Genomic DNA, 12,640 nt, shown 5'->3' with positions numbered 1-12,640 from the left:
AGCCAGAAGTAACCCCTGAGCACTGCTGGGTGTGACCTAACCCCTCCCCAAAATATTAAAAATTAAAAAAAATCATATAGAATCTACAATCAAACAGCAAATACTACTAAGAACTTGCTACTATAAACAGTCCCTCAGAGAAAAGGTTTTCCTGTATGACTTCTCATTACTGTCTTTCTATATTTATCCCTGTGCCCTCGGTGAGCCTGTAGAGATGAATGAATCTTATTAAGATCTGAGAATAGGGGCCGGTGAGGTGGCACTAGAGGTAAGGTGTCTACCTTGTAAGCACTAGCCAAGGAAGGACCGCAGTTCGATCCCCCAGCATCCCATATGGTCCCCCCAAGCCAGGGGCAATTTCTGAGCTCTTTTTTTGTTGTTGTTGTTTTGTTTTGTTTTTTGGGCCACACCCGGCGGTGCTCAGGGGTTACTCCTGGCTGTCTGCTCAGAAACAGCTCCTGGCAGGCACAGGGGACCATATGGGACACCGGGATTCGAACCAACCACCTTTGGTCCTGGATTGGCTGCTTGCAAGGCAAACGCCGCTGTGCTATCTCTCCGGGCCCTGCTCTTAGCCAGGAGTAACTCCTGAGCATCAAACGGGTGTGGCCCGAAACAAAACATAATAAAACAAAAAAAGATCTGAGAATAATGATCTAAGTCTACTTGGAGAAGGATAATACTAACATGAACATTTCTGTATGATTTTCTATTTGGCTTTTAATTTCTATGGGGGTAGATGTGAGACTGAAACAAGAACCTTAGCATAAAAGCTCGTAGAATACAGAAGCTTAAGCATGGTCAGAAGAACAAGTGACCAATGAGAACATAAACTATGCATAATCTGTTTAACCACCAGAGGGCATCCTAACACCACAGGAGAAAATCAGGTTTCAGCAGCTACATGACAATGATTTCATCTCTGATTTTCAGATATTCTACACCAGAGGCAAAAACCACTTTGATCATTCGCTGATCAAAGAATCATTTTTCAGCAAATATTTGAGATCTGAGAATCTTTGCTCTGAATACTCATGGCAGATAGGAAGTACATGACTTTGCCATGTTGAGTGCATGATCTGATGGCGTCATTCTCAACATTATCCAACATCATTAATTATTCATAATTCAACAACGGTATTTGTTAAATGATATGAGTAGCAACAATATAGAATCAATCTTAACAGTAGGAAAATCTCGAAGCATCAACTTCTGCATCATATCTTAATTGATGTGATCAGAATTAGACTTAGGTTCTTTTTAAGCCTTTTTGATTGCCAGTGATTTGCCGACACATACAGGTCCTTCCTTATTAAAGTCCTATAGCTGCTAGCACAGAGAAAATGAAAATCTGGCATCTCTCAATTCAGTGCTGTTCTCCTATTATGACTACTTCAGTTTACCAAGGAATACCCTAAATTGTTGGCATAATTTCCATAGTAAGGAAGTAAGGTGAGCTGGGGAAGTATGAAATCCTGGATTTCCTTGCTGTTTCAGAACTGATGGCAGCAATCTTTATCCTTCATTGCCAGAGAGGATTGATTTCAGGAAACTGAACAGGACTTTCTTTAGCAAAAAGACAAGATCACTGAAAAGGACTTTCAAGACCTGGTCATTTTCTTAGATAACAAGAATATCATCAGTGGAATCATCAGAATCAGTAAGGAAAGATTCAGTGAAAAGTGAAACTGTATCTGACCAAAACGGAGCATGCAACAAAATCAACAATCAACATGATCAACCAACAGGCTATGGAATGGGAGAAAATAATGATAAATAATTAAGAGATTAGTAATCATACAAGCCTTAGCAAAAATCTAGCAACCTAGTAAAAATACCTAGTAAAAAAAAATGGGCAGAGAAACTAATAGACAATTATCCCAAAAAAGACACAGAAATGGCCTTCGAGTACCATGAGAAGGAGCTTAATTATCTGGATAATGAAAATCTGGTCCCCCAGCCTGTCAGGGGCAATTTCTAAGTGCAGTTAGAAATGGCCCCTGAGTGCCACTGGGTGTGATCCAAAGATTAATCAATCAAGTTTTTAAAAAAGAATATACATGTGCACATAATAAAATATTACTTGGCTATGAGAAAAGAAATGAAAATTTTCCACCTGTGAAAACTGTCTATACAAGTGAAATAATACAGAGAAAGGCAAAATATAGCAGTCTCCTCTTATCCACATGGAGAAACATTCCATGACTTTCAATAGATATTGGTGTGACTAGTACCAAAGCACAAACATATGTATTTTTTTCACATCACATATCTAAGACAATTTAACAAATTAGTTAAAAATGTATTTATTTATTTATTTATTTTGGTTTTTGGGCCACACCCGGTAACGCTCAGGGGTTACTCCTGGCTATGTGCTCAGAAGTTGCTCCTGGCTTGGGGGACCATATGAAACACCGGGGGATCGAACCACGGTCCGTCCAAGGCTAGCGCAGGCAAGGCAGGCACCTTACCTTTAGCGCCACCGCCCGGCCCCTAGTTAAAATATTTTAATAATATATTATATTATATTATAGTTATCTGAGTACTTGCTCTCTTCTTGCTCTCTATCTCTTTTTATTTTGATTGTCTTAGATCACATCTGGAGGTTTAATTCAAGGTTTTCTTGTGGTTCCTGGCAGGTTCAGGGTACACAAGGAATGCTAGGGATGAACCCAGGTTCACTGAGGCAAGGCAGGTATCCTACCTACTGCCCTAGCCCCCTCTTTGTCTTATTTTATCTAACATTTTTCCACTGTGACTGACCCCCAAGTAATAGAAACCATGGAGAGTCAAACCACAGGCAAGGTAGGACTACTGCACTGCATGATCTCACCTGTATATACAAACTCATAGAAACAGAGCAGGGTGGTAGTTAGCATGGACTAGAGGAGGTAGAAGAAAAAGAAAGACAAGCCAAAGTGATAGCACAGTGGTAGGGCATTTGCCTTGCACGAGGCCTACCCCAGGGAGACCGAGGTTTGATTCTAGGCATCCCATATGGTCTCCTGAGCCTCCCAGAGCAGTTTCTGAGCACAGAGCCAGGAGTAACCTCTGAGCACCACCAGGTGTGGCCAAAAAAACAAACAAAAAGAAAAAGAAAGACAAACTTTTAGATAAAAACAAATTAAAAGTCTAAAGGGCTAATGAACAGCGTGGTGATTACAGAAAATAATGCATCACATATTGGGGCCAGACGATAGGACAGTGGTAGGGTGTTTGCCTTGCACACAGCTGCCCAGGATGGACCTTGTTCAATCCCCAGCATTCCATATATTCTCCTGAGCCAGGAGCTATTTCTGAGTGCATAGCCAGGAGTAACCCCTGAGCATCACTGGGTGTGGCCCAAAACCCAAAAATAATAATAATAATAACACATCATATATTTGGATATTGCTTGGAAGTAGATCTTCAATGTTTTCAACACACATACATGCATGCACATACACACAAGGAATGAAAATGGGAGGTGATCACTCATTATACGGTGGTCAGCATTTTGCAACATTAAAAAATATCAAATCAGTATGTTGAATAGCTTAAATTTACAGAATGTTCATGTTAATTATCTCAATAATGCTATAGGGAAAATACCTACCCTCTGTGAGAGTAGCAGTAAAGGGGTTAAGTTGCTTGCCTTTCATGCAGCTGATCCCAATTTGATCCATAGTACTATATATGATCCCCTGAATACCAGGAATGATCTCTGAGCATAGAGCCAGAACTAAACCGTGAGTATTGATTGCCAGGTGTGAACCAATTTACTTCCCTTGAAAAAAAGTATATGTACAACTAGATCTAGGAAATATTTGCATAATATAATTTATGACTTAAAATGCTTTAATGTAGGGGCTGGAGCAATAGCACAGTGGATAGGGAGTTTGCCTTGTATGCAACTGACCTGGGTTCAATCCCAAGCATCCCATATGTTTCCCTGAGCAGGAAATGATCCCTTAATAGTACAGCTAGGAGTAACCTCCGAATACCATCGGGTGTAGCCCCAAAACAAAACCAAAAAATAAAATTCTTTTATGTGGGGGCATAGAATAATCTTATTTCCCCAATAATCAAGTCATATAAAAGAAAAAGCAATCAATCATCAAGACTATAATGGTCAAGTGAGAGTTGTTAATGAACTACTTATCAATGATGTTAACTAGAACATCTAATATCTAGATTCCAAAAATATCTTTAAAGCATCCAGTTGAGCATTTAAAAAGAGGCTCAATCATACATTCATTTTCCAAAGGTAAAGTTGTTTGTTTTTTTAGTGCTGAAGCACCCAGGCGCTTCTTGATTTCATTAGCATTTTTCATAAGCTTTATTTTAGAACTTAGGATAAAAATATCTTCCTTTATTGTTAGAAGCAGGCACCAAAGCCCCATAAATGAACATCACCTCCATATTGCATTGAAGGGTCATTACATCATAGAGTCAAATGTATTGTTTGTCACCAATGAAAGCTTATAACTCAAAAAAATTAATTCCTCAGGCATGAAACCACCAAACTGGGATATAACAGAGTAGATCTTACACTATCTGAGAAGTCCATGCTAGAAATAGATTCATTTGCAAAGAATTGAAGTAACTGAGCTTCCAAAATAGAATGATCACATTTACAAGCAGTTATATTCTCTAATTCATCAGCTGTTATATTACCAGTAATGACTTTCTGTATTTCCTTTCAATGTTTATGGGCAGAAATTATTTGAGGAACCTCTTCTAGCATATAACAACCAAACTTATAACTCAAGTGTTCCCACAAAACAGACCAATATAGAATTCAGTCTCAGTATCTCGGTGGAATAGCCAGAGAAACAGGTCTGTGGAGAACCACTTTAAAATGCCAGCACTGCATGCACCCCAGTACTGGTAGGTATCACCAGTGAGCAGCAAGTTCTAATTAGTCTGGCCCAGACAACAGCAGGAATGTCTTCTAGATTCCCTGAGCACTGTTTGAAAGCCCAAAAAAGGGAGAGAAGTAGAAAACAAACCTTCATTCTAACTGAGAGCCATTGCCCCAAATCAGCTTCTAAAACTTAAATAATCATTTAACAGTTAAAATGCAAAGAAACTGTGTCTACAGCACACTCTCAGTAGAGGCAGGGCACAACCTGCAGAGCAATACCCCAGATTTCTCACACTGAAATAATTAAATATGGCTTTATTTTTTAAGTCATGACTAGAATTCTAATCCTTTTGGTTGATTGAGGAATTTTCACTCTTTTGGATATTCAACGCAAAAGGAGAAGACACAATTTCTGAAACTAGAACGGTTGCTTGGTCTATTCAATTGCAACCTTTCTGTCCCTGACATACAAAGACCTCTACAAGAAATAAGCCAATTCATATCAGACCAACAAAGAATTATTTCTTGCTTCTCTTTCCTCTATCTCTTCCCTATCCCCAGCTTCCCCAGCCTTTCTTTCCAGGGATCTAACCCTGTATCTCACATATATGAATCATGTACTCTGCCACTAAGCCACATTCCTGATCCTGGCATTCAAGTGTCATCTAGCATAAGGCAGGTGCAAAGACATACATTAAGCACTGGTTATTTCAGGGAATAAAACACATGCACGCTTAGAATCACACCATAATAAAAGCAGGTAGAAGATGAAAAAGGGATGACTTACGGTCTTCACATCATTGGTGCCGATAATTCCACCTATCTCCCCCAAATCCTTCAACAGCAAATTGAGGATCTCTGTGGCCCTTTTTTTCTGGTGGTTGCTAAGCTCTTGTAGCTGGCTTAGCTCTCTCTGTGTGGTTGTCAAAGTAGTCTAGGAAATACATAACAACAGATTTAAAGGGTTGCCCGCCAATTGTGTATCTGCAAAACATTGCACAGAATAACATACTGTGGATAGAAACCTTTTATCATTTCACAAGATTCCAACATAACAAGTCCTGTGAAAGGTAACTAACTGCAGCATAGCTGGCAGTCTTAGATAAAACGAAGAATTTATCTTGGATGGATATGCTATATATTGACTTACCAGATGATAATTTCCAAATTAGTGCTCTAAGTTTGTTTTTTATTTGTTTAAGTTAAATGCAAAAGGATTCTTCCCACTAGCTGATCGCATCTTCCTATCAGATGTTTGGTTTCATTAAACATTCTCTTGAATTTAAAACTGCCTCTAAACGTATCTACCTCTTTTCCTATACAAAGCTGCTTGCTGGACCACATCCAATTCTTATCTGATTTCACCATAATAGATGGGTCTAAGAGTCCCAAAGGAAATTAATGAATTTAGAAAACAATTTAGGACGACCTCTAATTGTTTCTGTGCAACTAAGTTGAACACTATCTCTTTTCAAAATGAGTCAAGTTCAATGGTTGATGGTGTCTTGCTATCTAGGAGTATCATTTTATTGCAGAACATTAGCCAACTCTTATTCTGATTCCTCGAATATGCTATTGTGTGTGCTTTTGTGTGCGTTTGTTTTTATTTTCTACTTTGTGTTGACAAAGAAGAAGGGCTATACTATGGAAAACTTGGCATTGTTTTGAGAAGCCAACAATATCAAAGTTTAGTTGTAAAAAAAACCTGTAATATGATTTTGACCCCAGTGAACACCACAATTAAAAATATGCTTGAATATTAGAGCCAGAATATTAGGGGTAAGGCATGAACCAGGACTAATGGTGTTCGATTCCTGGCATCCTATATGCTTCCCCCACCCCCAAGCCTGCCAAGGGCAATTCTGAGCATAGAACCAGGAGTAACCCCTAAGTGCTGCCAGCTATGGCCTAAAAACCAAAAAAAAAAAAATTATGCTTGAACATCAATAAAATGAAATGAAGAATTTACCCCAAAAAATGTGTGTATATATATACAAATTATATACAAATATATACAAATTTTGTATATTTGTATAAAATATGTGTGGATAGATAGATGAGAGAGAGTGAGAGAGAGAATAGCATTTCTTCTGGCTCTCTGTGGGCCACCAGGATATCTCAAGTGCCCATAGCTGAAAATCTTATAAAAAGATAGAGAGGGGTCTACAGCATGAGATTAGGAAGCCAGCAGTAAGGCAGATGGGCAGGTGGGCCTAAAGAAGGAAGGAAGGAAGGAAGGAAGGAAGGAAGGAAGGAAGGAAGGAAGGAAGGAAGGAAGGAAGGAAGGAAGGAAGGAAGGAAGGAAGGAAGGAAGGAAGGAAGGAAGGAAGGAAGGAGGGAGGGAGGGAGGGAGGGAGGGAGGGAAGGAGGGAGGGAGGGAAGAGAGGGAGGAAGGAAGGAAGGGAGGGAGGGAGGGAGGGAGGGAGGGAGGGAGGGAGGAAGGGAAGGAAGGGAGGGAAGAGAGGGAGGAAGGAAGGAAGGAAGGAAGGAAGGAAGGAAGGAAGGAAGGAAGGAAGGAAGGAAGGAAGGAAGGAAGGAAGGAAGGAAGGAAGGAAGGAAGGAAGGAAGGAAGGAAGGAAGGAAGGAAGGAAGGAAGGAAGGACGGACAGAAAGAGGCCATGGCAGAAGGCAGAAAAATCAGTCTCCTTTTTCTTAAGTGACTTATAGCCTGCCTCTGTTCTTTTTTTTTTTTCAGTGCTGTTTCTTTGTTTTTAAAAATCCGTGGATGCAATAGCTCCTATCTCAGGGAAAGATCTAAAAAGTCTTCCTTTGTGTGAGTGAATGTATGGATGAGGGGCATTTTCTGTCAGCTCTATGATCAGCGGATTAGGGATTTTTTTGTACCATCTGCTCTTTTTCCTCACCCAGAAGGACTGGCTGTATTCCACAAAGCAGGTTGGACACAATCCCATGATAGTAGGCTATTGTTGGGCCAAGGTGCCAAGGGCAGCTGCTTATAAGCCATGCCACTCCCATTACCCATTTTCCCAAGAGGCGGACAGAATGCACACATCCCTCTGCACCAGCCACCTTTACAAATTTGCACAGGTCCTACTGCTGCAGACTTGCTGCATGTAACATAACAGCATAACAGCATCTTTCTCAGAGAGAACTGCAAATTAGGAAATGGGCAGTCTGAAGCTCAAGATCACTTAATAAGCTCCCCAACTCCCATCTAGGACAGCTCTGTCCTGGGTGAAGACAAAACTCCGTAGAGTGATTATTGATTTCATTGTTGATGCTGTAAACAAGAGTGAAATCCCCGACTTGCACAGTTTGCCCATTCTTGCCTGTTGCTCTTATGTTGAGATATACTGACTGATATTGTGTTAAAGGCAAAGGTCTGTAGTAAGAACATAAATTCTCTCTAAAGAAAAAAATAGGTGGATCACTAATATTTTCATAATATTCCAGACATTCAAATGTTCTGACTAAGGCCTTATTAGCTGTAATGTTAAGTTGTTCATTAGGACTTGACTGACTCCAAAGTCTGTACTCTTGACCATTCCACAGGGCATTTCTCATGCCTGGTAGTTATAAATCTCCTAAATAAAAAAGAGTTGTGCAATGTAGTTGTAGAATTGAGCATGCTATTAAGATGCTATTAAGGTTAAAGAATTCAATAGTTGAAGTCTCCCAGAGAGCATCTAAGTCTACCCCTGAGACACCATTCAGCCCCTTTTCCCTGAAGATTTCTGTCAACAAACATTAGAATGGGTGTGAAATGGCGGACCCCTAGACACAAATGTTCCAACCGTTTTCTGGGCCAGCTCATCCGTCAGCTGCTCATTGGCCCTGGTCTTGTCCTCCACTTCTTGTGACTTCTGGTCATAATTGACAGCCAGCTCCTCCAGAGCCTGGAGCACTTCTTTCACCTCATCTTTTGCTGCCTCGTTTTCAATCTGGAGACGTGTTAGCTCCTCCTGGATCTTCTCATAATCTCTTCTAGTAGAAGCTAGAAGCTGAAGGATGAAATGACGGAATATGAGACTCTGGTGTACAATGCTATTCTGGATCCTGGCCAAATCAAGCAATTTAATAAAACAGGCATGTTTGTAATCACGATGTTTAAATAAAGATAAATAAATAAATAAATAAATAAAGATAAAAAATAAAAAAAGAAGAAACCCACAAACTTGGAAAAATGCCAGGATGAATGAAAGCCCTACTCTATGGTCCAGATGCTAAATTTTAAAGTGGCATATTATGATTTCAAAAACCTGCTTCGGGCCTGAGAAAAAGTACAGAAGGTAAGGCACTTGTCTTGCATGCAACCAACCCCAGCTGGAATCCATGATACCACATATAGTCCTCTAAGCACCATAAGGGTTCACTCCTGATCTCAGAGCTGTAGTATGCTGGAATGCCCCTACTGTTATCGAAAGAAAAGAAAAGAAGAGAAGAGAAGAGAAGAGAAGAGAAGAGAAGAGAAGAGAAGAGAAGAGAAGAGAAGAGAAGAGAAGAGAAGAGAAGAGAAGAGAAGAGAAGAGAAGAGAAGAGAAGAGAAGAGGAGAATAAAAGTGGAAAAAAGAAAAGAAAAAAGGAAAGGAAAGGAAAAAATGAAGGAAGAGAAAAAGAAAAAGAAAGAAGGAGAAAGAAAGAAAGAAAGAAAGAAAGAAAGAAAGAAAGAAAGAAAGAAAGAAAGAAAGAAAGAAAGAAAGAAAGAAAGAAAGAAAGAAAGAAAGAAAGAAAGAAAGAAAGAAAGGAAAGAAAGAGAAAGGAAGAAAGAAAGGAAGGAAGGAAGGAAGGAAGAAAGAAAGAAAGAAAGAAAGAAAGAAAGAAAGAAAGAAAGAAAGAAAGAAAGAAAGAAAGAAAGAAAGAAAGAAAGAAAGAAAGAAAGAAAGAAAGAAAGAAAGAAAGAAAGAAAGAAAGAGAGAGAGAAAGAAAGAGAGAAAGAAAGAGAGAAAGAAAGAAAGAAAGAGAAAGAGAGAAAGAAAGAGAGAGAGAAAGAAAGAAAGAGAGAGAGAAGAGAAAGAGAAACAAACAAACCTTGGTTTTAACTCAGAAACTCGATTACATTAGAATCACTGCTTTCTGTAGGTGGTTGGCTTAATCCACACAGAACAAAGGATGGGAACCATCATCTCCAAGGACTGTAATGCTACTTAATGGTTTTTCGATAAATATTCTCATGATTCCACATTGTAAAATTAGTCGACTTCAGACTGAACCAAAACAGTATGAGGGCACATGTCACATTTCCTTATCATTCAACAGCTATGTATAGGAGAAAGGTCAAATATCAACACAAATCAAAAGCAAATGCCTGGCTTTTGGAACCTTTTAATTATATTTGTGTCTATGATATTTTTAGATTTCCCTGTCATGAATAGATATTGCCTTGTACTGAAAATATGGTTCACCTGATTTCAAAAGCAAAGATGATTTCTGTGGGCCAGGGAAGTTTTCGGGCCAGGGGCAGCATCACTGCCATGGAGCAAATAAAGGGAATAAAGAGGAGGAGACAAGAAAAGGTAAGGAAATCTGTGTTCTCAGGAAGACTGGGACTGGAGCCATGAACTGCTGTAATTGCATCCCATGAGTCAATCGATAGCATTTTAGCAACAAAGCAGAAAGCACCCTATAGCACAAATGGAGGGAAAGTACTGAGATGGTCCTCAGCAAAAGAATTATGAATCATTTACGTTTGATAGATTGGCTGGCCAGTCCCAGCTCAGGTTTTTGTTTGTAAAATATTGCAAAAAAACACAATACAATAAAGACATTTCTAAAGAATTAAACTCCATCTCAAGAGACACTGGCAACTGTTTGACTCCTTTTTCTTTCTCCTGCATAACAGATACACTAATGCTGCACTTGGATCCCTGATCTCTCTGCTTACACCAATTCTACTTTCTTTGTTATTCCCCACCTCCCAATAGTTAAGAAGTATGAGAATATATAGGTCTATCTTTCACAAATTGTGAGATCAAAACATCCCAAAGTGGGGACAGAGCAATAGCGCAGCAGTAAGGCATTTGCCTTGCATGCGGGTAGTCCAGGACGAACCTGGGTTCAATTCCCAGCATCCCATATGGTCCCCCAAGCCAGGAGCGATTTCTGAGCTAATAGCCAGTATTAACCCCTGAGCGTCACCGGGTGTGGCCCAAAAAAACAAAACAAAAATAAACATCCCAAAGTACCAGAATAATGCAGAAGTAGGATCACAGTAGCCTTGGGTATAAATGTTGTGTGTGTGTGTGTGTGTGTGTCTGTATATATAGCCAGCTATATGTTAGCTACTGAGAATATATTTATGGAGAAGTAAGGGGTGATACTATATACTTTTTTTTTCTTGAAAAAGGAACAGTAGGTTAAATAAGTCTAGGGACCTTTTTAAACAGGCTAATTTGCAAAGCTAAAAAAAGATTCAAGGTTAGGAACCACGGAAGGTAGGCACTGGGTCTCTGCCTTACCCAACTGCCAACTTTCTTTATCTGTGCTGACAGAGACTAAAAGTGGCAGCAAACTACTCACTTTAAACCACAGATGTGTGGTGTCAAGGATTCATTTTCTAAATTTATCACAAATAGATCAGAATATTTTCTAAGAAATTTCAACGTGATTCAGTGTCTTTGAAAAATGTCCCTGCAAACTTAATCTCTAGAACATCAAACAACAATAATAAAAAAAAAGTACAATTTTGTATCGCATTCTTTACCTCATCCTGATCCAACATCTGTTGCTTTAGCTTTTCAGCCAGCTGGCTCTGCTGGTTAATTTCATCATCCTGAAATGAAACATCGTGTTTAATTTTTTTTGGTTATTTATGTCATTTTTGATATCCTAGATTCCTAAAGACAATCCAATGCCAGGATCCTACCTATATGCTTGTTAACATAACCAAGAGATATGTGGTACTTTCCCCATAGAAGAATTTAGTTCTTGGATCTTGATCTAGCTAAACTTCTCACACCCCTTTCTCAGCAGATAAAGTAGCTTGATATCCTGGGAAATATAATCTCCTACACATTTGACCCAATTACAGTTCATAATGAAACTAGAGTGAGAGATATGGAAAAAAAGAAGTGACTTTGTCATGATCTCTCCAGACTTAAATACATTAACCATGAATTCCAAGTTCAAAAGTAGACAGAAATAAAATTCTAACCATCCTCACTGGTTAGAATTCAATATCCAAGTCCCCAAAATTATTAGACACTCAATGATCAGAAGTGCTGCCATGACTACAGAAACCAGTTTTTCTACTTCAAACCTCTCAGGTATATTAGGAAAATATTTACTACAGAATTCATCTTTGGCATTCTCATATTTCCCTCCAGTTAGCAAGTTTTTAACACACACACACACACACAGAGCAAAAATCATAAAATAAACTGAAGGACTTCAGAGTACAGAAACAAAAATTCAGCTTTATTCCATTGAAACGATAGAAAATTGTCCCACAGAGGAATTCACTGTCACTTCCTGCCACTAGGTGTTGCTGACACAAAAGCCAAAGGGACTACCTCTCCCTGATCCTACTTGCCCCTCCCTTCCTCTCTGCTTTCTACCTTTCATTGCCTGTAGCAAAACCCAGGCTTTGCCATGGTCTATGCCAGATGACTAAACTATGGGCCAGGGCCCAACCTCCAGACTCTCTTTTCTCCCCAGATACTCTTGAGCTCAAATGCAATACTGAAGTATAATCTGTGAAGAATAAATGACAACTTGGCTTCAGATTCTGTCTCCCTTAGAAACAGATAAAAGGCCAATGTGAAAATTCTGAGCTCTGTGCCTCCCAGATGTTCAAGCAGATGCCACCAAGCCAGGGAAAACCCTGGATTGCCTACC

General features: G+C 39.4%; 1 protein-coding gene across 1 annotated transcript in view; it reads right to left on the bottom strand.

Annotated features, from left to right (window-relative positions):
* The window catches only part of KIF5C (kinesin family member 5C), a 210,015-nt gene that overhangs the window by 32,011 nt on the left and 165,364 nt on the right, over window positions 1-12,640 (bottom strand). Inside the window, exons 13-15 of the mRNA XM_049772995.1 lie at window positions 11,508-11,576; window positions 8,602-8,808; window positions 5,634-5,780 (exon numbers count right to left, since the gene is read on the bottom strand). Coding sequence (XP_049628952.1) covers window positions 5,634-5,780; window positions 8,602-8,808; window positions 11,508-11,576 — 423 coding nt within the window. The remainder of the gene's footprint in view (window positions 1-5,633; window positions 5,781-8,601; window positions 8,809-11,507; window positions 11,577-12,640) is intronic.

Source organism: Suncus etruscus, chromosome 5 (genome assembly GCF_024139225.1).
Source record: "Suncus etruscus isolate mSunEtr1 chromosome 5, mSunEtr1.pri.cur, whole genome shotgun sequence".
NCBI classification, from domain to species: Eukaryota; Metazoa; Chordata; class Mammalia; order Eulipotyphla; family Soricidae; genus Suncus; species Suncus etruscus.
This window is presented reverse-complemented; position numbering and strand designations above follow the sequence as displayed.